General features: G+C 38.1%; 1 protein-coding gene across 1 annotated transcript in view; it reads left to right on the forward strand.

Moving 5' to 3' along the window:
- STX2 (syntaxin 2) overlaps positions 1–25,558 on the forward strand; it is a 34,030-nt gene extending 8,472 nt beyond the window's left edge. The window contains exons 3-10 of the mRNA XM_065417686.1: positions 3,991–4,090; positions 11,444–11,518; positions 12,487–12,560; positions 12,773–12,881; positions 18,287–18,360; positions 18,468–18,605; positions 20,311–20,421; positions 25,475–25,558. Coding sequence (XP_065273758.1) covers positions 3,991–4,090; positions 11,444–11,518; positions 12,487–12,560; positions 12,773–12,881; positions 18,287–18,360; positions 18,468–18,605; positions 20,311–20,421; positions 25,475–25,558 — 765 coding nt within the window. The remainder of the gene's footprint in view (positions 1–3,990; positions 4,091–11,443; positions 11,519–12,486; positions 12,561–12,772; positions 12,882–18,286; positions 18,361–18,467; positions 18,606–20,310; positions 20,422–25,474) is intronic.
- Positions 25,559–25,929: the final 371 nt, after the last annotated feature.

The raw sequence follows: 25,929 nt of genomic DNA on the forward strand, positions 1-25,929 counted from the left end.
CTTAACTCTTGATTTGTATATTTATTAATCAACTTTTAAAAAAAGCTTTTAATACCATATTCTGTAAATTATTCCTGTTTCCTTATGATCCGAAATAAACGAAGCCTTATCTTTTGTTATATCAGCCAGCTTTGTCAGGGAAAAGTTGAGGCATCATGATATAAAGAAAATGTGGATTATGTAAAAATAATACTGCAGAAATTATAGTGTGTAACCATGATGGCTAAAATCACTATACAAAAACAAACACATAGCAACACTGAAAGTACTATTTGCCAATATATTGCAGGACTTCCTACTAAAATGTCTCTTGCACAACTTCCCTCTAGGAATGTAAAGTAGAAACATAGCTATGATCTCATCAGACTTACTTTAACATATGGTGTCGAACACATATACCTAGCATGTTCTTCTGGTAGATCATGTAACTGAGAGAAGCTTTGCATTGTTACAGATGAATGGAAGCTCTCATGTGGTAGTTAGGTATTTGATTTATTTTAAGAAGCGCTGCTCAGTGCTAAAGCAAAAAGGTTGTAGTAAAATTGTGAACAGATACTACAGAGCAAGAGATTTTTTCAGCAAGAAAATCTTATGTATTTTCAGGATTATGTGTTAATCATGTTCAAAGAATTTGCTTTTTTAAGTCGTCTGTGTTCAGTATTCTCACAAATTTTACTTAATGCTCAGGAACTCATTCTTTGTATGAAAAATTTAGAATTATCATTTTCCATATTCTGAAAGGACTGAGCTATGTGTTCAAGCAGTAAAATGAATTTTGAGTTTTGCATCCAGAAGACATCGTAGTCAAGAATATCAGTGCAGATTATTCATCGGTGGCACCTAGCCACCTCTTTTTCAGCAGTAGCTGATTAAAGCGCCTTCTTACATATCTGAAAATCTTCTAGACATTTAATTGAAGAAGCCCATTGAGTATGACCAGGCTCACTCAGTGTGGATGAAATTGAGTGCTGCACTAAATGATGCTGAAAAATGGCTGCTGGTACTTGGTTGTTTGTTTGTTTTTTTTAAACTTGACAATGCTTTTCACTTTTGACACATGATGAGAAAGTTGTCAGATCTTCAACATCACCAGAGGAAAAAGTGCATCGTATGCACAGCACATCATAACACAGAAGGTGTGGACACTCTTTTATCAACAAAGCTGAAGTAGCTTTAATATTAGCTGCACTGTCGGTCACAACTGTAATAATCTTCAGTGGACCCAATTAATTGATTACATTTTTTAAATGGTCAGCAAAATATTGGGTTGTTGCTCAGTGGTGATGTTCAGTTGTGCAATGGAATGAGTAAACCACTGGTTGTGGAGTTATCATTAGCTGATGGCACCCTCATTGAGTATTGCTCCATTCAGCAGATGCTAGCGACACATGAGGATCTTGTGCAGTAAGAACACCAGCTCTTCTTCACGTAATCTATTTTGGCATTCAGAAGACTTCCTGCAAACTGTTTCCTATTTAGTAGTTTATAAATTGGGCAGTTTTTTAACAAATTCTAAGATGTAAGGATTTTAGATGATATAAAACGGTGTATTGCTGTCATGAATACCTCTAGCAAATGTACAATTAAGTTCACTCTTCTGGTTGTGGGATTGTCTATCCAAAAACCTTCTAATACCAATATAATGAACATACAAAAACTTTCTAGGAGTACGAATTTGATATTGAAACAGTTGGAGTAGTAAAGTTCTTTTTAGAAGATGAAGAAATGGCATTAGCATCACTTTTATTGTCACTGAGATCACTATCGTCGTCAAAAGACTCCATGCTTCATGATGCTGCTGAAGATGAAGTCGAAGGAGAATGCACACAAGAGAAGAAATTTGATGCAGACCAGTTTTCCCTTTTTCTCTTTGACTTCAATAATCTGTCTTTGACCGTAGCTGAACACATAATTCAAAAAGTATTTCTACATGTGCCATATACTAAGAACAGAATTTGAACTTGGCTTAACAGTTTCTCCATGTTCATATTTAGTAAAAAAAATTTCCATACAAATTATTTTGGTTTTTCCTGACTCTGAATAATTTATGATGTCACTGTTATTAATGTCTTACTACTTCTGGCATGCTGTCTAGATTATGAAGTATCTCTTGTATTTTAGTCAGCCAGTAGCCATTCAGTTCTATTTCTAATTGCTGCTGTTTCAGAAGATTTCAACCAATCAAAATGTTTTCAGGCATGCTGCCCCCTTCCTCCCAAGAGCCTTACAGATTCCCAGATCTCACTGGAGGGGAGGGGGCAGGTGGCACCTCCTCCCTGCAGCAAACACAGTGGGCTCAAGCAGCAGCAGGGAGATTAGAAGGAACTGAGCGGGAAGGGGAGGGACATCTACAGAGATATGATGACATATATCACTTATTAGCATAGAACTTTTCATATTATCAGCAAGCTTTTGGTTGGGGATGTGGGGGTTAGGGAAGGGGACCATTGTTGAGGGGGAGGAATGGGGGGTTAATTTACATGAGCATTTAATGTGGGTTGTTTGCTTTGTTGAGGGTGGGGACGTGTTTGGGATTTAATAGCTGTGATACTTTTGTTTGTTAAGGAAGAGGCTTACTGGCTGTGTACCTCTTCTCTTTGGGGGAGGAGAGATATAATGATCGTGAACCCTCTTCTGTCTCCCCCCACTCCCATTTGAGTTAATTTGTGTGTATTATCTAGTCAGTTTAGATTGTAAACTCTTTGGGGGCAAGAGCAGAGTCTTTTAACTTGTTGAATGTGCTTTGTAAACCACCATATACATTGATTGCCTGGTATACGAATAAAGTTATACAGTGTTTGTTCTAGAAGACTCCAGCCAGTCAAGATGCTCAACTTTCATTTAGTTCACCTTATGACACTGCACCCCACATTCTTCATAATGATGATATGATGTGATTATGGCATCATTATGATGCATTTTATACAAGATGGGGCATGTAAGGTGTCATTGGAAAAGTTATGATTTGCTGAATATCATTATCCTATTTGTATGCACGTATCATTTTGTATCTGAATTTATTAATATTGACTATGTATTTGTATTTCACATGTAGTCACACCGGGGTGACACCCACTAGGCAAGCTCTTAAACACCTTTAAGTGTTGCCCTCTATGGGGATGGGTTTGTTTAAAACATGGTTAAGGATATGATTGAGTGCTTATCTGAATAGGAAAGATTTTCTGAACTGGTGTCTCAAACAGTTCCTCAGGTTAAGTCAACTCACCACTAAGTCCTTGAGGTTCCCATGACTTTAATGTACACTGTAAAAGAAAGAGCTTTGAAATACAAAAAATCCAACCCAAAATACATAAGTCAAATTTGTTTGGTAGAAACTTCAAAGTAATTTCCTTTACTATATCTTGCCTTCAGTTTCAGGGATGTAGGAATTTTCATGCTGGAAGTGACAAAGTATATCGTTTTAAGCAATTACTAATGCCAGATGCTTCAGAGGAATAACAACCTCCATAATGCACTTCATTGTGGGGGGGTTTGGAAAGATTCTTCCTGACCCTGCCTACTGATCTTAATGTTAAGCATGTTTTTTAAACCTTAAATTTTTTATATTATCTGTGTTAAAATACTGACAAAATCTGGTATATATTTGAAAAAAGGGATTTCCCTTCCCCATATTGGGAAACCATAATTGGATGTACCCTCAGTCTGGGAAAGACACAAATCATGACTCATTGCTCCTTAGATGTAGAAGGTTCTTTGCGTTTTCTCATGTTATGCATTGTTGGCCCATCAGCATTTGTCCCTGGTATTCAAATCTGAATAACTTTGGTTTGTATTGTAAGAATCTACAATACTGATATTTTTCTTTTGACCTCTTTATGGTCTGGTATTTCCCTACTTTTGACAATCCTAATGACTAGTTATCCTTTCACTCCAGAAATTCTTAGAATCAAAGATGCATTTCTTTTTCCTAATCTGTTGGTAGCAAATTTTTTCTAGCATTTTCATTGCCACATTTTTCTTTCCCTGTAGGTTGAGGAACTCAGAAACAATATAGCTAAAATAGCACAAAATGTGGAAGAAGTTAAGAAGAAACACAGCATTATCTTGTCTGCACCAAATCCTGAAGGCAGTAAGTATTTTACTTTTTTAGATATTTAATATGTATGGATAGTTATCCTGAATGAATACTCTTTATGGGTATACAGCCATATTCATTGAGAATAGAACTTTTAAGTAGGAGGAGAATGTTGCAAAATTTATGAAATGTACATTTTTTACGACTCAGATATAAAATAAATTGAAATTGCCCATTTCAGCTTTAAGATCCCATTTGAAAAAGGGAATGTCTTCAAAACATTGTTTCCATAATTCTCCAAGAAGCCAGTCTAAAACTTAACCTAATCCATTTCTAAAAGCAGTAACTCAAAGACATTTCTTTTCTGTCTGAAAGTGCCTCACATCTCAAGTCAAGGACACATTGGTGGAACTGTGAGACTGATACTCCTTCCTCCATTTTCCAACAATGAGAACCTACTGTCCCACTCAAGGTGCTTTACTGGTCTTCAGTAATGGTGAAGTCCCAGATCAGGAGCACCAATTTGGGAAGTAGTAGCCCTCAGCTTAGAGACAAAGGTGCACTTTCAGAACAAAGAACTTTGTCTCCAGTGAAAGCTGCCCACCACCTTGACCTCATCTATCAAAGGAACACATTTACCAGATATATTGAAGGTGGGCCATAGGGAAAGAGACATTCGTGATGCTGAGAGCAAAACAAACCACAGAATAAAAAGTAAATATAAGTATTCATTATATACAGGATATCAAGACTACTAAAATTATATGCTTTTGAGTGAGTAGAAGAGTTTCTAAGCTGATTTATTTCCATTCGCTAGAAGGCTTTTTCTACAACTGGTATTCTGTTCTAAATTTTCTTTTGGTCAGAGTTCTGTTTTTCCCCTTCATTTGTTTTTAAATGAATTAGTATCAATTCATGATTTGGGGGGGGGGGGGGGAGAAGGGTTTTATTTAAACATGGAATTGTTTTCTTTAAGTATTTTTTTTTTTTTTTAATTTAAACTAGATGGGGAAGGGCTCTGTTCACATCATAACATGTAATGAGTCTTCAAAACTGATTGCTGCTAAATAACTGTTTAAACCTCATCATATTGGTTGTCTAAGAAGTCACTAATCACGATGATATTTACTCCATTGTTCTGGAACCAGTACAAACACATAGCTTAGAGGCAGTCCTTGCTCCCAAAGAACTTGAACTCTAATTTAAGATGAGAGTCAACAAATGGGTTTGAACAAACTGTTGGAGTATTTGGAGGCAGGAGGATGCAGGAAACAGTGATAGGTGCACATAATTACATAAACTGGCAATGTACATGGTTGGCAGGCTTCAAGATAAAGACTTTTTAGAAGATATGTAAAATAAGATGGGTACAGTTCTTGGATCATATTGAGCTGTATTTGACATAAGAATCAAGTTGGGAAATGGGTGCAAATCTACATTTAAGAGGTGGCAGGGGCCTGAATTAACTCCAGGTTGAATTTAGAACAGTCCCACGGTTGCTTTAAGTTGCACCCAGCTGCATTGTCCCCCTTGATGGCCATTCTGGCAGTTGGGGATCATTGAAGCACTCTGGCCACACTCCTTATCCCAGTGGCTGTAGGGGTGGTGTAGGGTTGGATATACCACTCGAGGATTTGCTCTATACTGGCGGAATCCTTAGCTGGCCTCTTAGACCAGCTTTACAGCCCCTTTGCACTGTCAGTAGCCCAAATGGGTCCTATTGGACCTGAGAATCGGCCCAAAATATTCATATTGGTAATCCCTATCTTAAATTTGTTTTGAAGCTTCCTTCGGTAAAGTTTGTAACACTCTTTTTAATGGACGAAAGGATCAGGGATACATAATTTCAGTATTACTGCCTACATGCATGTTTTGCATTGGTAGTCATGTACACAAACTACTTTTCAGTAGTGAAGAATTACTGTTTTGCCCATTTGTGAATCCTTAATCTTTGAAAACTTTCAGTTTTCAACCTGAATATTTACAATAACATCTGTGTATTTATTGCAAAGAAAATTATACCGCATAAGACACTGCTTTCATTTGAATGGTACTGGTAACATTTACTTTCACTCAATGTTTCTCTCATACACTTACTGTGATTATTGAAGTGTTATTAATAGCTAGATACTGTTTTCACATTCAGGAGTCAATGTGCGGTCATTGGTGAGAAATAGCCTTTATAATATAAAATTGCCTTCAAAATCAGTGGAAGATGCTGACATAGAGCAAGCATTGAGAAACTAGTTAAAACTGTAATATTGCATATTTTTAAAAAAGTTGCTTAGTTACAACACAGTTGCCTAAAACATCACTTGTATGCATTCTAGATTTTTTTTAAAAAAAACCCACTTTTCACCCCTTTTTGCGAGTTCAGCATTATTGACCAGAGTTTCCAAAGTGCCTAAGTGACTTAGCACAAGTCCTGCTAACTTTCAGTGGGGCTTGTGCTCTCAAGTAATTTAGGCTTCTTTGGAAATCTCACCCTTTAATGTATCTAATGGTATTATTCATAAGCTAATTATAGCTGTCTGTGCCAAGATTCACTGTAGAGGCTTAGCTAATCTCTCCTTATTAGACTGTATACAGTATTCTCTAGTGAAAAATGGGAAGTGCCTGGTACAGTGATGTGATTAGGGGCAAAACAATGAATCAGTGATAGACAGAAGTATAGAATGCACTATTTATAAGGAAAAAACCTATTTGAAAATTTCCCTTGATTAAAAACTCAGTGCACTGTAAGTTGTTGAACTTTAAATTTGGACCAAAAAGTAAATCCTACCTTAAAAAAAAGAAAAAAGAAAAAAAAAAAGTAACCTTCTTAATGAACTAGGTTTGAATTGCTGTGACTTGATTTGGTTAGTGAGTTTATTTGTAAAGTATCCCAAGCTTAAAGACCTGCCATGACAAACATAAACATAAAAAACACTAACCTGCTCCTAATGTGAAATCACATAGGCCCTTTAAACATAATGAAACTTACAAGAAGGACTTTGAATTTGGACATCCAGGATCCTTTCCTGTGTGCCTTCCATTGAATCTCAATCCTGTGACATTACAAGTTTGAGCATACGTAGCTCTCAGCTTTCTTGGTTATAAAATTACTATTTGACTTATCAGTCTCATTTAAACAAAATTTATCTAAATGTTTATCAGCAATACAATTTATTTCTATTGTTTGTTTGCCTTGTTGAAATAATTTTAGCTAAGATTATTTTCCCATTTGTCAGCACAAGCAACATTATATGAGAACTCATAATATCCTTACTCCTATGTGGACATTAGTAGATTTAACCCCCTATTAATTTAATTTTGCCATAACATTAGTATTTTGTTTAATTGATGTATGCACTAGTCTTGTGTCACACCCAAGGAATCTCTGCTTTTCTGTGTCTGCCTATGTCAACTGAACTTACTGTGTATGTGCAGATTCGCAAAGGGTTTGTGTTTCCCTTTGATTTTTCCCACAAACTGGTGGCTACCAGCAGCAGTGAATTTGCACAAATGCTGGCCAAAAAAGAATTTAAGAGCAGCTAGCAAAAGAATCAAAACCTAACAGTAACAATTATTTAAGTACATTAAAAATAGGAAGCGGCCAAATAATAAGTGGGGCCACTGGACGATTGAAGTGCTAAAGGAGCACTCAAAGAAGATAAGCCCATTGCAGAGAAGCTAAATGAGTTCTTTGCATTAATGTTCACTGCAGAGGATGTGAGGGAGATTCCCACACCTGAACCTTTCTTTTTAGGTGAAAATCTGAGGAACTGCCCCAGATTGAGGTGTCAGTAGAGAAGGTTTTGGAACAAATTAATAAATTAAACAGTAATAAGTCACCAGGACCAGATGGTATTCATCAAAGAGTACTGAAGGAACTTGCATATGAAATTGCAGAACTACTAACTGGTATGTAACCTATCGCTTAAATCAGCGTCTGTACCAGATGACTGCAAGATAGCTAATGTGACAAGCAATTTTTTAAAAAGGCTCTAGAGGCAATCTGGGTAATTACAGTCTGGTAAACCTAATTTGAGTAGCAGGCAAATTAGTTGAAACTATAGTAAAGAACAGAATTATCAGATACATAGATGAGCATGATTTGATGGGTAAGAGGCAACACGGCTTTTGTAAAGGGAAATCGTGCCTCACCAATCTGTTAACAAACATGTGGACGGGGTGGTCCAGTAGATATAGTGTACTTGGACTTTCAGAAAGCCTTTGACAAGGTTTCTCACCAAAGGCTCTTAAGCAGAGTAAACAGTCATGGGATAAGAGGGAAGGTCCTCTCATGTATCCGTAACCAGTTAAAAGACGGAAACAAAGGGTAGGAATAAATGGTCAGTTTCAGAATGGAGAGCAATAAATAGAGGTGTGTCCCCCAGGGATCTGTTCTGTGACCAGTGCTGTTCAACATATTCATAAATGATCTGGATAAAGTGGTAAACAACGAGGTGGCAATTTGCAGATGATACAGAGTTACTCAAGGTAGGTAAGTCCAAACAAGACTGCAAAGAGTTACAAAGGGATCTCACAATACTGAGTGACTTGGCAATAAAATGGCAGATGAAATTTAATGTTGATAAATGCACAGTAATGCATATTGGAAAACATAATCCCAACTATATGTACAAAATGATAGTATCTAAATTAGCTGTTACAATTTAAGAAAGAGATTTTCAAATCATTATAGTTAGTTCTGTGAAAACATCCGCTAAGTGTGCAGCAGCAGCAGTCAAAAAAGCTAACAATGTTACGAACCATTAGGAAAGATATAGGTAATAAGACATGGTACGCCTGAACCTTGAATACTGCATGCAGTTCTAGTCACCCCATCCCAAAAAAGATATATTAGAAATGGAACAAGTACAGAGAAGGGCAACAAAAATTAAGGGTGTGGAACAGCTTCCATATGAGGAGAGATTAAAAAGACTGGGACTTTTCAGCTTGGAAAGGAGACGACTAAGGAGTAAATATGAGAGAGGTCTATAAAATCATGAATGGTGTGGAGAAAGTGAAAAAGGAAGTGTTATTTACCACTTCACGTAACAGAAGAACCAGGGGTCACTCAATGGAATTAATAGGCAGTAGGCTTAAAACAAACATAAGGAAGTACTTCTTCATACAACACACTGTCAACATGTGGAACTCATTGCCAAGGGATGTTGTGAAGGCCAAAAGTATAACTGGGTTCAAAAAAGAATAAGATAAGTTCATGGAGGTTAGGTCCATCAGTGGCTATTTGCCAAAATGGTAAGGGATGCAACACCATGCTCTGGGTGTCCCTAGCCGCTGACTGCCCAAAGCTGGGAGCGGATGATAATGGATGGCTCACTTGAAGATTACCTGTTCTGTTCATTCCCTTTGAAGCACCTGGCATTGGCCACTATCGGAAGACAAGATTCAGAGCTAGATGGACCATTAGTCTGACCTAGTATAGACGTTCTTGTGTTCTTATGGTTTGGTTTGGTTTGGTTTTGGGTTTTTTTTGGGGGTGGGGGGGTGGGGGGGAGAGAACTATTCAGGTCCTGACACCTATTTGTCGAATTCAGCAAAAGGTTTTGACTGAATTTTTCATCAAGAATCAAAACATTTAGGTTCAAAATGTTTCATTTCAAATTGATATTTGATCAATTTTTTAAAAAGCCCTAAAAAGGGTGAAAAGCACCGAAAGTGGCCAATTTGAAACAAAAACCTGAAAGAAATTTTTTTGGGGTTGTGGGTAAATAACTTCAGTTTTTGGTTCAAAAACTTTCAGGGTTGGAGGTTGTCAGTTTGGATTGAACCGGAATTTTTCCTGTTTTTGTTTTGTTTTTGTTTTGTTTATTTTGGGAGAGGGGGGCGGTTTAGTACCCTGAGCCAAAAAATCCACTATTCACTCAGCCCTATCCACAACATGATCATATCAGCAATCAAACATTACAGCTCAAACATTTTCTGACAAATAATTGTTTTTGTAAATTCAGTAACTTTTCCTCGTATAATTGTATCAGCATTCAGGAAGAAATATGGCAGAGAGCCATCTATACTTTAAGCTTTTGTTTGATTGACTTTATGTAAAGTCTTGTCTTAATACATAATACAACAAAGATCATGATGCCTACCTTTTCAGATTTCCTGTGCTGTGGGCCAAAGTAATAGCTCTTAATAGAAACTAAAATCCTCTTGCATCTAAATCTTAAGTGGTCCCCAAACTTTTCTAGGTTTCACCCTTTACCTCTGTCCACGCCCCGACTTGGGTGCTGACAGCAGGGCCACAGCTCCTGGGGGCAGGATGTGAACAGGGGTAAGTGGGCCGAGGCTGGGGGCAGGTGTGGGGGTGGAGTGGAGCTGGGTGGCGCTCCCTCCCTGCCCTCCTGAGGGATGGCTCGCGCCCCCCCCCCCCCGCACCCTTTGAATGTTTCTCGGGGTGCACCCCACTGTTTGGGGACGACTGATCTAAAGTGTCAGATGGTGTTTCTCTAGAAATATGATCAAGTCAGAGTCCTCTTTCTGGTTTTGATGCTGAGTATCCAAACGCTTCTGAACAAATGTGGCTTCTCCAGTATTGTTTTTCTTTCAGGGGCTATGAAGCTTTAATCTTTGCAGTTTTCTTCTATTACAGGCACACAAATTAGTCTACTACCCTCTTGCATATCTAACAGAATGATAAATAAGAAAATAGGAGTGAATGTCAGCATTAAGTAAACATGATTAAATTGATATGAGCAGTGGAAGGAAGCTGAGATACAATAGTGATGAACTCCACATAAATTTTATATAATCGTCTCTCTTATAGAGCTTATTACTTGAGGATCTCAAAGAACTTAATAAAGGAAAACAAAGTTCTATTTTACAGCTAGGAAAACAAAGCCACCGGGAGATGGGGGAGTGAATTGCTCATGTTCATGTAGCAGAGTGGCAAAGTCAGGCATAGAACACTGAGCTCTTGTCTCCCTGTCCATTGCTTTACGCACAGGACTAGGCAGCTGGCATGGTTTCATGTTCTTTTAAAATGATACAGTTTTTAGTGAATTCATGCACCGCACTTTCTCACTAACTTTATTTTACCCAGGTAACTGGAGAGTTAATCAACTTATTGTGATGCATATACATGCTGAAAAAGGGTATTTACATTTTGGGTGCCCTCAACGTAACTTAAAATACACCACAAATACCCTAAGTATAGAATAAAATTTAATATAATCCACTACAAGTAAGCCAGGTAATTTAAAGATTTGGGCTGCCCACCCCCTCCAACAATCCTCCATCTGTTTGGTTTTCATCCTTTAATGCTTGTAGTCAATGTTAGGTTGTAAGGTTCTAGAGAAGATAGTTTGGATACCTTCCAAAAGGTATACTTACTTGTCAGTACTGCTTAGAATCAATCACTAATTATTCTAAAAACTATGTTTCACATTCCTTTAAAAAAAGGAACAAAGGAAGAACTCGAGGACCTGAACAAAGAAATCAAGAAAATTGCTAATAAAACTCAAGCTAAGTTAAAGGGTAAGTACAAACCCCCCCCCCCCCCCATGATTTAAATATTATATAAAGCCTTTTATATGTATCTCCAGAACTTTGGAATTTGCCCCTCAATATAATGGTGTCAATATATGTATATACAAATTTGGTTTTCATAGTATCATAGATGTTCCAAACTTTAAGAAAATATAATACACTGTATATATTACAGAAAATCTTGGAACTCAAAATGTTAAAATTAGTTTCACTTATTGTATCAGAAATAATCAAGATATGCTCCTTTATCAGATGAAAGGAAAGAATTGTAGATTAAAAATATTTGCACTGTGTAATGTATTTAATCAACAATTTTAAAATAAGTGGCCATATGTTCAGATGGTACAAACTGACTGGAGCTATGCTAAATTACCCCAGCTGAGAATCTGGCCCAAAATTCATATATCTGCTCCTGAGTACTTTTGAAAATCAGGCCCCTTATTTAGGCAACTAATTAAGTATTTAGGAGTTTTAATTGTTCACCATATGTCAACTCAAACATAACTATGTTGTTTTTTTCTAGTGCCACTAGATTACATTCAGGTCATTCTTTTCTTCAGTGATAGATTTCTAGGTTTAAGAGTAATATTTAATAAAATGCCTCTGTCCAGCAAACAACATTTATTATTCAGATTGTAGTAGCAACCCCAATTTGTTAGGCTCCTTCCAAGCACAAAAGATGACATAATACCCATGAACAAACAGATACTTTTAAAATTTTGTTTTTAATTTGACTGTGTAAACAGTTATAGAATGCAAGGTTAAGAATATATCATTAATAGGTTTTCTTTTTATTATGTGGTGAAACTCTTTTTAAATAGAAACAACCTTTTTGGGGGTAGGAAAAAGGAAAACAATACTAATTGTGATTTATAAAATAGTAAATGTTTGTTAAAACTTTTACTATATGTTGCATTCTTAACATCTTACAGTATGAATTCTTATATTCTTCCTAGCTATTGAACAAAGTTTTGATCAAGATGGGAATGCTAATCGAACATCAGTTGACCTCAGGATACAAAAAACACAGGTATGATCATCAAGTATGCACGGGGAAATCTGAGGATTTTAACAAAATCAACTAAGCTCCAGAAGAGACACAATATTGTGGGGTGGGGAAAGGGAATATTGCTGGAGCGTACATACTATTTTATACTTTTTTTGGGGGGGGGGGAGGGGAGGCGAGGCAAGTGCATTTTGTTGTAAAATAATGTACTATATATTTTTACTCCTCAAAACTAGCACTCGGTATTGTCCTGGAAGCTTGTGGAGGTCATGACAGAATACAATAGGACCCAGACCCGATTTCGAGAACGCAGCAAAGGACGGATACAGCGACAGTTAGAAATAAGTAAGTGATCTGAATTTTCTTCTGATCTAGGTGGCTGAATTAACTTTTTTAATGGTCTTTGTTTTTTTTGTTTTTTTTTATTGACATCTTTTTGTTGCTTTGGTTTATACAGAATTGAAATAGTACCCCCAGTCTTCTAGTTTTATTTTCCTCTATTCCAGTTCTTAATTTGTACCACCAGACAAGGTTTTTTTCAATAAAATGGCAATGTAGTCCTGCATACTTCTCTATAGCTGCTCCTTTGGAACTTAACTCTTTAGATGAAAACACAAATAAGCTTCTACTTGTTTTTTATGTTACAATTTAACCAGCTATTTATATTATGTGTAACTGTCTAATAGATTCTGATATGGAAGAACTGATCATTCTTCAGGTTAAGGTTAGTTTAAACATTGATTTTGTTCTCAGTAGATACTTCTAGACATCATCGTTCTTTTACTAAAGTTACCTTCATGGTTTCTGAATATACAGTCAAATCAGTGGCAAAAATCCCATTGACTTCAATGAGCCAGAATTTCACTCACTGTAGTGTTGCCAGATTATTACCCAGAAAGATTGTCGACCTGTGCTGTTGAATGTTCTTATACCTCTCCTGCTTCTTAGAATTGTAGCCTGTATTGTACAGCTATACTGAAAGAAGGATAGGAGACACTTGATATGGTTTTAATCAGGCCGCAACTTTCTTATTAGATGTCGGGGACAACCGGGCAGATAAGTGTACAGTGCAGGAAACTTCATGTTCATTCAATATCTACCTGGCGGGCTGGTGCCAGCCCCCCTCTTTTTTTCCATCCAGGTCCACCAGCCAACCCATTCCTGGGACTTTACTATTCCCCCCACTCTCAAACAAGGATTAAGGTGGCCTATAAGAAAGGGGAGTTGGCTCCCTGCCATACCAGTCATCGGAGCCCCGATTTCCCTCTACCCCCCAATTCCATTCCTTTAACCAACACCTCCCTTTTTAAGTCCTTTACCAAGCCATTTATCCGGTCACTGTATACCTTCCCTCTGGAGTACTAGCCCTGGACATCCACCTCCACTTGCATAATGAGTTGTGACATAATAGCCTAACACCCTTCCTTCCTCACCATAACAAAGCCCTCCCTGAACCTGCTGCGGGGAAGGTGGAAACCCCCCCACTTCACCTAGGCCAATCTGGTGGTGAGGGAAAAATTCCTTCCCAGCCCCCCTAGAAATGAGTGGCTAGTGCGATGCCCACAGGAGGTCCTGACCGAACCTGGTATTTTGCCACCTCAGTGGGAAGAAGGGTGAGTGGTGCTCTGCCTGGTCTGGGGAAAAGAGACTTCCTCCGCCAGGCTTGCCCCTTTTGAATTCCCCAGCCTTTCCAGTCCCTGGGTATGTCAGTTTTGCCAAGCTGACTCACTCCCCCTTTTGCAGCAGCTTCTAAGCCTTGCTCCCCTTCCCTCCCTGGCCCATAAAGCACTATTCCCTCTCCCCCGGCAAACCAGACACTCCTCACTGAAAGGTGCAGTGTGGTCATTTGTGTAAAATAGAAGATACTGAATATCCTCTTGTTGGGGGAGGGAGTTTAAAACTTGAATTTTTTCACTATTTAACAATTAGTGTAATTCATAAAACCATCCATGAATATTTCTGGAGGAAGTGAAATATCACTATTTTGGTAACACTATTTCACTACTAACTTTCCCTTCCTCACTAGTTAGGTACATCTCTTATAATTTAAGGCGGGGATTTTCAAAGAAGCCAAAGGGAATCAGATTACTGAAAGTCACTGGGTTGTGGACTCCCCTTAAGCTTCTTTAAAAATCCCAGCATTAAATGATTCACCCCCACAGTGTGTGGCTATGTTGGTAGGGATGCTGCCAAAGTCATTGTATATTTGATCTAAAAGAGTATGAATTGGATAAAACAATCTTCACTGTGTTGTATCCAAACTTATGAATTGAGATGACGTGTTCATGGGAAGTGTAAATCACATCTGAGGTTTGGTTTGTTCTGGTTTGTTCAACTTTGTTTATCATTGCCTAGCTACAATATCGGTTGCTGTAAGTGCATTAAACAGAATGATTAAAGGGATCACTCCTTTCTGGTACCTCCACGTAAGTTAATGGAGGAGCAAAGTTTTCCACATTAGAAAGTAGTGAAATTGTTTCTAGCTGCTTTTTTCTCTATATTCTTAACCAGAACCATGTCAAGTTACAACAAAAATCAAGAACTTATTCTTCAAAGAAATTGCTGAATAAACTTTTTTAGCAGGAATTAACACACACTCTGATATTTTTGGACAACATCTTAATACAGAGGTTCTTGTGGACTTCCTGCCCATCCATTCATGATTTTACAGACCATCATCTCTCTAGTTTTTGATTGTTACATCCCTATGGCAATTACTTATATGAAAAAGTAATATTAGGAAATTATTTAATGCATTGGTAGCAGTCTGGCTGTATTTGCCTGACCACCCCACCATTTCGCAGGAAATGATCCTGGTGGGAAACATTAAGTCACTGGTTTTCTGGAGCGCACGTATGGTGGAGCTGAGCAGTCCTTACAGAGAGGAGCTTAAGAGAGGAGAAGCCAAGCCTGGAAGCATAGCTTGGGCAGGATTTTGTGGAGGTCCTTATGTGACTAAAGCCAAATCCAATAATGGGGTCAGTAAGTTTTGATGCACCACAACTTGTGTGGACTCTGGAGTAAGGCGGAAGAAGCCAGCACCGTATGATCAGCCAGCTATTAGCAAACCACCAAAGTTTGACAGACCAGTCTGTAAATCTCTGTATCCAGGATTGAATCTTTGTGCTATGTGAAATTCCTATTACGTTCAATCTGGTAATATATAGATCTAAAAACCAAGAGTCTTTCGTCTGTTAAATTCAAGTTCTAAATAGCACTTCACTCTCTTTCATGATCTGTTCTTATTACCACTAAGAGTATTTGTTACACTTCAACCTGCCTCTAGCACTGAATGATCATAAATGACTACCTCATCCTACACTGAACACCTCCAGATACTATACAGAAATTGAAAATGATTGTCATTTGGTTTTGCTGCAGTATCCTAAATCATTTAAATCTTTTTCTTGTGAGTTTAACAGGCTGCCACCACTGCATTACTTCATTGTAACTTGTTGCTCTCCACTCAGTGTTTCATACTTGTATTCTTTTAAGTAAAATATTTGTTTTTTTAGTGATGACTGAAGAAATAATTCAAGGCTGAACCAGCCAACAAATGACAATCGTTTGTGGCCAAAATGTGATATGACTGGCGTAGTAATAGCAATGAAAACAAATGATGGTCTTTAAACTAAATAAATATCCCTTACGTTTTTCCCTGGCTTTTACTTGTATGTTTACTTTTAACATTTAAGATCTCTGGGAAACTTTGTACTTAAATAACCAGAAGAGATAAATATACTCAAATTATGCCAAATTAAAACCAGGCCATGCTTGAGCACTAGCTAAGCAAGGTCTTCTGGGGGTCCTGTGTCCCATGCAAGTTCTGCATTTCACAGGCTGGTCCTGTATCCCTCTCAGGAATGGTATGCAGTGGGGGGGGAAAAAGATGAACTTCTCAACCCAGTCTTCCTTGCACCAGTGAAACCAGAGAGTGAGGAAACGATTTACTACTAGAAATCCTACCCCAAACCTCTTCTGGCAGTGGTACTGCTAAAGGGGGAAACTCAGGCCTTTGGTTTTTGGAGGTGTTTTTCCTTGCCCATCTCCTTCCATCAGCTTGGGGTTCTCCATGTTATGATGCCAACACCGATTAGGAGGTGTTGCAAAGAGCAGTGGGTCTAGAGAAACAAAACAGAGACTTGCATGTAGCATTAGAAATATGTGCGGGAAGCAATATAAATAAACACAATACATCTGAGTGGAAGGTCTGCAACCCAACTATTCAGTGGGAGGAGCTATGTGGAAAGCAGTAAAACCAAAGAGAGCTAAGGTGAATCTAGGACAGCAAATCTGATCAGCTCTCTACCATATTACATGGGAAAGAGAGGGAAGATCTCATGATGTAGTGGAGAATTAAAACTCTTTGTTGCTGCTCCTTTTGTCGTTGTAGTAACTGAGTCCTTTTGTAACTGAGTTGCTGCTTTCCATTGGCTTCTCCTGCCAAGGTAATGACACTTGATTAATTTTCCTCTCCACTCACCCACAAGCAAAACATCCTAAAATATCACAAGCTATGGCTACTTTTATTTAAAGTTATTTAAATTATTGTTTCTGACTAAAGTTGAGTCTTTAGCATTTTGTGTGCACTGAAGACTTAAATGAAGCCCTTTGGTTTAGGATTTGGGGCACCCTATCCCAGGTCGGTGGGGCTTGGGCAGCTCAGGGTTGGGTCCCTCGCTCCTGGGGTCATGTAGTAATTTTTGTTGTCAGAAGGGGTTGCAGTGCAATGAAGTTTGAGAACCCGTGTGCTAATGTGAACTGAATCCTGTATTAAAATAATTTTAATCTCATCTTTGTAATATGTTTTCATTACTTACATAAAGAAAAATTTAGATCCTTATTTTGAAAATAGTTTCCCTAGATACTCATGTGAATTAATATCTTCAATATAATATAGGAGTTGTACAAACATGAATGTTAAATAGTTTATCATTTTATATTAAAGTAATTTTTCCTATTGTGCTTACTAAAAACATGAAAAATGAATTTCATGATTTTATTTTTTCATTATATTTAACCTTCTATTGTGTGTCTGCAAAAATATTTGATTCTTACAATACTACTTACCATCAGAAACAGCTTGAGGAGTAACAGTTTGATTGCACAAAGACAAATTTCTATAGAAATCTGTCTTTAAAAACCTCATGTTTCTTAGCTCCCAGTCTCCGCCTTATGGAGACACCATGATAGGGGAATACATTATTATGAAAAATAGCTTTCTTTAAAAATGGTATTGTTTTGACCATGCAACAATCTAGAATCATTAACTTCAGGAGGTGAGTTTTTCCCTTCTTTTCTGTCCTGTTACCACAGCTGCAGATATTTTCATGCTACAGAATCTCTCATACATGTGCTTAATGGCTGAGAGACACCCTCCCCCCCCCCCCCCACTGGCATGAGGTTTGGATGCTAATTGTTATTAAAAACCTGTTACTTGTTGTGTAGTGAAGGTCTGAGTACAGAGTTGTGAGTCATCAACTCCTGAATCCTAATCCTGGATTTAGCACATTCTTCCTGGGATTGTAATATAACTTCATTGCTACCACTTCCCCATAAACACAATGAATACTTGGGTTTGAAAGAGTCAATTTAGTTAATGTTTAGTTAACAAATTTTAAGTTGTTTTTGTGTTGTATGTAATTATTGTTCATGGTGAATTCTCAGGCTTCTAGGTATAGCAAAATACCTTTATGTTGAATAGATAAAGTACTATTACTTTATAACCTTAAAATATACTTTCTTCCTAGCTGGAAAAAACACCACTGATGAAGAACTGGAAGAAATGTTAGAAAGTGGTAATCCTTCTATTTTCACTTCTGATGTATGTATTCACAGCCCACTTTATGGCTATCACATATTCTATTTCTTCTATTCAGGAATATGTCAATCACATACTTATTAGTTATTTCCTATTTTCCTCCTTCAAAGATTATATCGGACTCCCAAATTACTAGACAAGCTCTGAATGAAATTGAGTCACGACACAAAGATATTATGAAACTGGAATCCAGTATACGGGCACTACATGACATGTTTATGGACATGGCTATGTTTGTTGAGACTCAGGTAACTGAACCAATTCAAATATTGTATTAGTAATGAAGTGCTTTGCATGTTTTGTAGTTTTCCTGTGAAAACAATACAGGACAGTGACATACTCAAATATCTAGCAATCTTGATAACTGCAACATTTTTAGGTATCATTTTTTGTTTAAACGCTGTAATCGCAACCCTGTAAAAACTAAAGGCAAACTACTGAAGATTACACATCAGATGTGGGTTTTTTTTTGTTTTTTTGTTTTTTTGTTTTTTTTTTTAAAAGGCCAGAAGGCATCATCTAGTCTGAGCTCCATGTCTGATCACATCTGCTAGGGATAATGAATAACTGCCATTGTGATCCATAAGATATACAAAAATGTGTCAGATGCTAAAGGATGAGATTTTTGCAGTATATATTTAAGTACAAGTGTAAAACTATTTTTAGTGCTATAGTGTAATTTCCTGATCAGGGCTAAATAATATGGTGGGTGAATACACTGACCTGAATTCAAATCTAGATTTAGATCATAGAGTAAGAATAAATTTGGTCTAACTAGGCCATAACAGGCAGTTAATATATTGAAAACCAACAGAATTTCTTAGCTATTGCAGAAGACTAACGTGGTGGTGGTGGTGGTGGGTTAAATGTTGGGTGAGAAGTGTATTGGCAGTGATGGAGAATTGGCATGCTACATACCCATACTTAGTTTTAATTTCCATTCATGTTAATGGGAGCAAAGCCCATAAGTGGGAGGGTGATAGCCAGTGTCCCCACCTCTCAATTTCACAAATGTTATCTTCATAAGGAGGTGGGAAGAAAAGATCATTTAGGGTTAAAAGCAATTAATTCTATTTGCAGTATTTATAAAAATATGAAAAATTATATTCAGTTGAACTGTATAAACTCTGTTCTTGGGATTCACTGACTTTTTTTTACAGTGAAAATAAACTGTGTTAGATCCACTGTGAAAGAATTCAGTGGGTAGTATTGTGAATAATCAGCCTATATTTAGCATATCCTTTTTTGGAGGATTTCACATTCTATAAGTCTGATATATTGCCTTGTTACAAAATGAATAAGTGTGAAAATTACTGGCATGTTATAAACTTGTACAGAAATGAACAAGTTATTTGTGCATCATTTTTAATGCTTTGCTGTTCGCTGCTGCTGATTATTTCTTCTGATGGACAGAAACACAGGTAACAGATCTACTGTAATATTTTCCAGATCTTGCATTTCATTCCCAAAGTTCATTCATCATAACTGAGCTAAAATTCATTATCTACTGGCATTCTAAGTAGTTAGTTTGGAGGAATCCACCTCCTTAAAACCTGTGAATAATTTTGGATGAATATTTTGTAGGTATTCTTGCCATTTCCATATGCTTCTTCAGATACTTCTGAACTCTTTAGTATGCCAGTTTTAGATTAGCTATTAAAGCATACCTTTCTCTTAGGAATATGCTTTAAATTATCAGTATTTTGTCCCTACCTGCCCTTACCAATATTTTTTCTTTTTAGGTTAAAATGTTTTTCCTATGAGACCTTGCTTCCCATTCCTTTTTTCCATCACATGTGGATGCAAAAATAAAAACTTTAGCCATTAATACATAATTATTTTCCATGTTTAAAATCATTTTGATATGTTGTTTACTCAGGTTCATTATGCAGGGCTCCAGAAAATTCCAGTAGTGGTTTAAAAAAATTTTTTTTTTCTTAATTTTATTTTAAGGGTGAAATGATCAACAGCATAGAAAAGAATGTGATGAATGCATCAGATTATGTAGAACATGCTAAAGAGGAGACAAAAAAAGCAGTTAAATATCAAAGTAAAGCGCGAAGGGTAAGGTTTTTTTTCTGGATTTTCGATAACTCAATTGATATGGCATAACATAAAGGTAGTTTTTACTGTAGTTAATTTCACATGCTGTAACTTGATGTTCTTTGAGTGCTTGCATATGTCCATTCTACTGTGGGTGTGCGCGTGTCCCATGCACCAGTGCTGGAGAGTTTTCCCTAGCAATACTCAGGGGCAGCCCCAACCATTCCCAACCTCCTCGTGCTTCGAAGAAAGAGGTATAAATGATGGAGCCACCTCTCCCTGAGTTCCTTCTTGCCATCCATGTCAGTGGTCAGAGCGTTTGTGTTCTGTGGCAAGTTTACAGCTCTGTATTGCCAATCCGTATGCAGTGTTGGTGAGTATGGCTATTCTAACTGGGAGGCAATCTGTTTACCAATAATGTGACAGCGGGTTTGAGAGAACAGGGTTCTTCAGTCCTTTGCTGCTGAGGACTGCGTTGTCTCTCTATCAGCTCTTCAGGCCTCCTTGGACGTGGCAGATTCTGTAGTGAGAGCTATGGTGACAAGTACTCACTGTGTGTCAATGCTCCTGGTTGCAGTCCTCGGGGATCCCTGTGGAGGTGCAACAGACAATTGAGGACCTTCCATTCAAGGAATGTGCCTTGTTCTTACCTAAAACAAAGTATTGCACTCCCTGAAGGACTTGAGTGGTTTTGAGGTCCTTGGGTCTCTACAGTTTGGCTGCAAAGCAGACAAAATTACCATCCTCAGTTCCAGCGTAGACAGCAGTATTATCCCTTCTATCAGGCTGACTGCTCTAAGGGAAGGCAAAGAAGGTCACAGAGGAGAAGGCTGTTGCCCTCTGTTTCCCTGGTCTCTTCATCTAGACATCCCCCAGGCCTCAAGGCATTGGTTTGACTCTTATGTCAAGGACAGCATACTACCAGACCTGGGCCAAACTGGTCCTTCTCCTCCCGCATCCGTACCCCCTGGACAGATTATCCCATTTCCTACATGCTTGGCAGTCAGTCCATCACCTCAGACAAGTGTGTGTGCGAAGCATGATGGAATCAGGATTATACTCTGCATTTTCTTTCTGTCCACACCACCTCACCCTCCAGTCTCTCTTCAGGGATGCCCTCTCATGAGTCTGTACTAAGGCAAGAAGTGCAGACTCTGTTATTGGGAGCCATAGAAAAGGTTCCCCTTCAATATTTTCTAATACCCACGGCTAGAGAGTGTCTGAGACCCATCCTAGTCCTTCGGAACCTGAACAAATATATCAAGAACATGAAGTTCTTCATGGCATTTCCTAGATCCAGGAGAGAGAGCATGCTTCCCTTGATTTACAAGATGCCTACTTCCTGTGGCCAGGATGGATTGTCACATGGAAGTTCTGAGGTTTGTGGCACGGGATGATCATTACCAGTTTCACCAGGCTGCCATTTGGTCTATCATTGGCACAGAGGATCTTTATCCAAGTGCATCACAGTGGTGGCAGCCTACCTCCACCAGAGATACATCCATGTTTATGCTTACCTGGAAGATTGGCTATTTCAGGGTTGCTCTGGACACCAGGTGCAGGCTATAGTCCATCAAACTTAGTTTCAGACCCAGAGTATTGAACAAAGTGAAGAAATGTCCATGTTATTGCCTCTGCAAAGAATAGAGTTCAGAGGAGTGGTCCTGGACTCGACTTCTGCCAGGGCATTTCTGCTTCTTTCCAGATTTCAGACTCTACCAGACCTCTGTTTCCCCCTCAAGGATCATCCACAGACCACAGAGAGAAATTGTTTAAGGCTCCTAGGTCACATGACCAAATGTACATATATTATTCCTAATGCCAGGCTGCATCTCCAAGCATTGTGAACATGGGTCTGATCAGTCTATCACCCTCAGAGTTATCTAGACAAGCTAGTATGCATTCTGGACATGATAGCATCATCTCTTAGCTGGTGGATGAGCCAAGACAATGTGTGCAAGGGAGTCCCTCCCCCCCCGCATTGCTTGACTTTAGTAATGGAAACTTCAGTCATGGGGTGGGGAGCACATCTGGGTGATCTTCAGACTCGGGGTTTGTGGACTATACAGGTTACATATCCTCCTCAAGTTGCAAGCAATATTCCATATGCATCAGCATTTCCTGCCTCACATTCAGGGCAAGACTGTCCAGGTGCTCACCAACACCACCACAGTGGCATTTTATGTGAATAAATGGGTGGCATTAGGTCAGATAGCTTGACTGCCTCTTGGCACAGGCTATGGAATTGCTGCATACAGAGCTCCGTCACTCTCAGGGCATGTTGCCTGACAGAGATTCAAAATAGCTTGGCAGGTTGTCTGAGCAGATCCTTCAACATAGACCATAAATGGTCTCTCAACCCAGCTGTTCTAGTTTGTGTTCTGCATAGGAGGGTTTCTGTTGGCCGATCAGTTTGCAGCCTGGCAAAGCAGAAAATGTCCCTGATTCTGCTTCAGGGTTGGTCAGAGCCCAGAATCAATATCCAACACTTTTCTGTTTTTTCATGGGACAAGGACCATCTGTATGCATATGACAAGGTCATGGCAGAATGATCCTCATAGCTCCAGTCTATCTGAGACAGCCATGGTATTCAGACCTACACAACCCATTCACCAACAACCCTTCCCATTACCAATAACCAGAGACCTTGTCACACAGAACCATGGTTTGGTGTTCTATCAAATCCTAGTGCCGCACCTCATGGCATGGTTCATCAATGAATGCACAAGATATTTATTGCTCAGTGGCTGTCCAGAATGTTCTCCTTAACAGCAGGAAACTTTCCACATGAGCGGCTTACCTGAGTAAGTGACAGTTCTCCATCTGGGTGGCCTCCCATAATGCCACTTAGTCAGAAAATGACTCAATTGATTCTAGATTACCTCTCACTTTTTAAGGAGTCAGACCTAGCACACACTCCGTTATGGTGCACATGGCGGCCATCTCAGTATTTCATGCTCAAATTGATGGTAAGACTGTGTTTACTCACTCTATCACAACAGGTTCCTGAAAGGTTTAGATTATTTCTGCCTGTGGGGATCCAGCACTATCTTGAGATTTGAATTTAGTGTTGTCTGCTCCTATGAACCCTTCTGTTGAACCTTTTGCATCATGCTTACTTCTGCACCTTTCACCAACGGTAGCTTTCTTAATGGCTATTCTCTCCACTAGGAGCATGAGGAACAGAATGCACTGGTCACTGATCAGTAATATACAGTTGTCTACAAAGACAAAGTTCAGCTACGTTTCTCTCCAAAGTAGTGTGTGATTTCCACCTGAATCAGTCTACATGTACTCTCCAGTTTTCTTCCCAAAGCCGCATACTCGTAGGGACAAATGAAGACCCACTCTCCTTTCCCAGTGCAGTGAAGTCTACTGTTGCATTCCACTGTGAAGGAACTGGGGGAAACACTGGGCAGTTCTTCCTTTTATACTTCCCACTTAGGAGCAAGAGCAGCTCAGGCATGGGTGTGGCTGTCCCTAGTAGTACATCTAAAGCCTCAGCACCAGTGCGTGGAGGACATACCCCCCCCCCCCATGCTGTGATGGACATATGCAGCACATCTCGAAGAACAACATTTATGAAAAGGTAAATAACCTTTTTTGTTTTACTTGTTTCTATACTGTAAGCATGTGAACATACAAGAAATAACGCTTAGCTTTTTTAGAGTAACTATGTATGGGTCAAATGAAATTGGATTAGAAAATTTATATTCAAATTGATCATGGTCTCTACGTCCTTAAAAAGTGAAATCAATTTCTTTACCAAATTTCCTCTTCCTGTCTGTTATACACTCCATTTGTTATTACAGGATATAGCTTACCAAATTTTGTTCTGAATAGACTTTAATGTGAATTGGAATATTACTTCTGAAGGGTAGAAACTAGTGGGAGGGGAATATATCACAATTCACATGCAGTAAAGATTAACTTTTTTTCATTAAAGCAAATTATTTCTGAATGCATAAAAACTGTACACCCAAAAGAAGTGTTTAAAATGTGTCACTGATAAGTAACTTCTATGGCACAAAGTTATTCAGGAGTGAAATATGTTTATAAAGGCTTAGAACCTCTATAATTGAAAGACCTATCTGGACATGTGGTTGTAATAATATATTTAAAATTAATTTAATTTTTCTGCTAACATTGTAAATCTCCTTTAGCAAAGTGGAAATTCCATTCATACTATATTCTTTTCAAAGATTCAGTGGCCACAGTTTATCATTGACATGCACTTCGAAAAATGTATGAATCATCATAATTTGATGGGCATCATATATGGTTCAAAGAAACGAAATGATGTGATGTCATTGGAAAGGTTTATTTTTAAAAGCTGCATTTAATTCACTTGCATTGACACTGAAAATGCTTCGTGTTTGAATATGCTTCTTCCCTTCAGCCCCCAAGATGAGTCATTCTGAAGTCAATAATCTACTAAAACAATTGCTTTTTGACCTCTGAACACTAATGGTTTTGCAGTCTAGCATCTGCATTATATTAATATTCTGTGAGTTACGTAATATAGTGTGTGTGGTGGGGGGTGGCAAGGGAGACTACAGCAAGAATTTTATTTATGTTCTTGGCATGATAAGTAGCTTCAGAGCAGGCAAGTCATATGGAAAGACCTGACTCTAGCTAGAGACTGTAGAATTGTACTTAGATTATTTTATAGATAAATAATCTTTGGTTTCAAGAGCAAATTATATACAGTCTGAGGTGTATATATTCTCTGTCCCAGTACCCTCTATATAAACATATATTTTTTTTCAGTATTGGGAACTGTTAATATGTTTAAAATGAGGTAGATATCAGATATGGGAGCCCAAATGTTTCCTTGTAAATGCTGGCAAAAAAGCTAATAACTCTGACATTTGCAATAAACTCTAGCCTCACTAGATTAGAGATCCTTTTAAGAAACCAAGTGGCAGTCAAAAATGGTAGTCAGGACCATTTCAGGCTTCAAAAATTAAGGTGGTTCTAAAAAGATTAAATTTCTTTTCTAAAGATTGAGAATAAATCCAGATCCTGTTTAACACTGTGTTCTGAAACTAATCACCTTGCTTTTCTTTGACAGAAAAAGTGGATGATTGTCATTATATCGCTGGTGTTGGTTGCCTTAATTGCTCTAATTGTTGGTTTGTCAGTTGGTATTCGATGATGCTTGGATAACTTCAGCATGCATATCTCTGCCAATGCGGCAGTAAGTAACTAATCAACTAATTTGCTTCATTGTTGTTTATTTTTGAGAACTCACTATGCAAGCAAGCTATCTTGTACCAACACTTAACACATATACAGTGTAATACTAATGACCAGGCAGTGGGGATGGACGTGATGAAGTAGTGAATCTTGTCAGTCTCTAGTTTCTATAAAAGCCCTAATGTATATTCAAAAGTAGATATCTTTTGAATTATGAAAACTGAGATCTAGTGGTAATTTTATGTAATTTACAGATGTCAACCTCATTATGTAAGATTTTTGAGATTTTAAAAATCAATGGGACAGATCCTCAGCTGGTGTAAATTGTTA

This window comes from Emys orbicularis, chromosome 16 (assembly GCF_028017835.1).
Source record: "Emys orbicularis isolate rEmyOrb1 chromosome 16, rEmyOrb1.hap1, whole genome shotgun sequence".
NCBI lineage: Eukaryota > Metazoa > Chordata > Testudines > Emydidae > Emys > Emys orbicularis.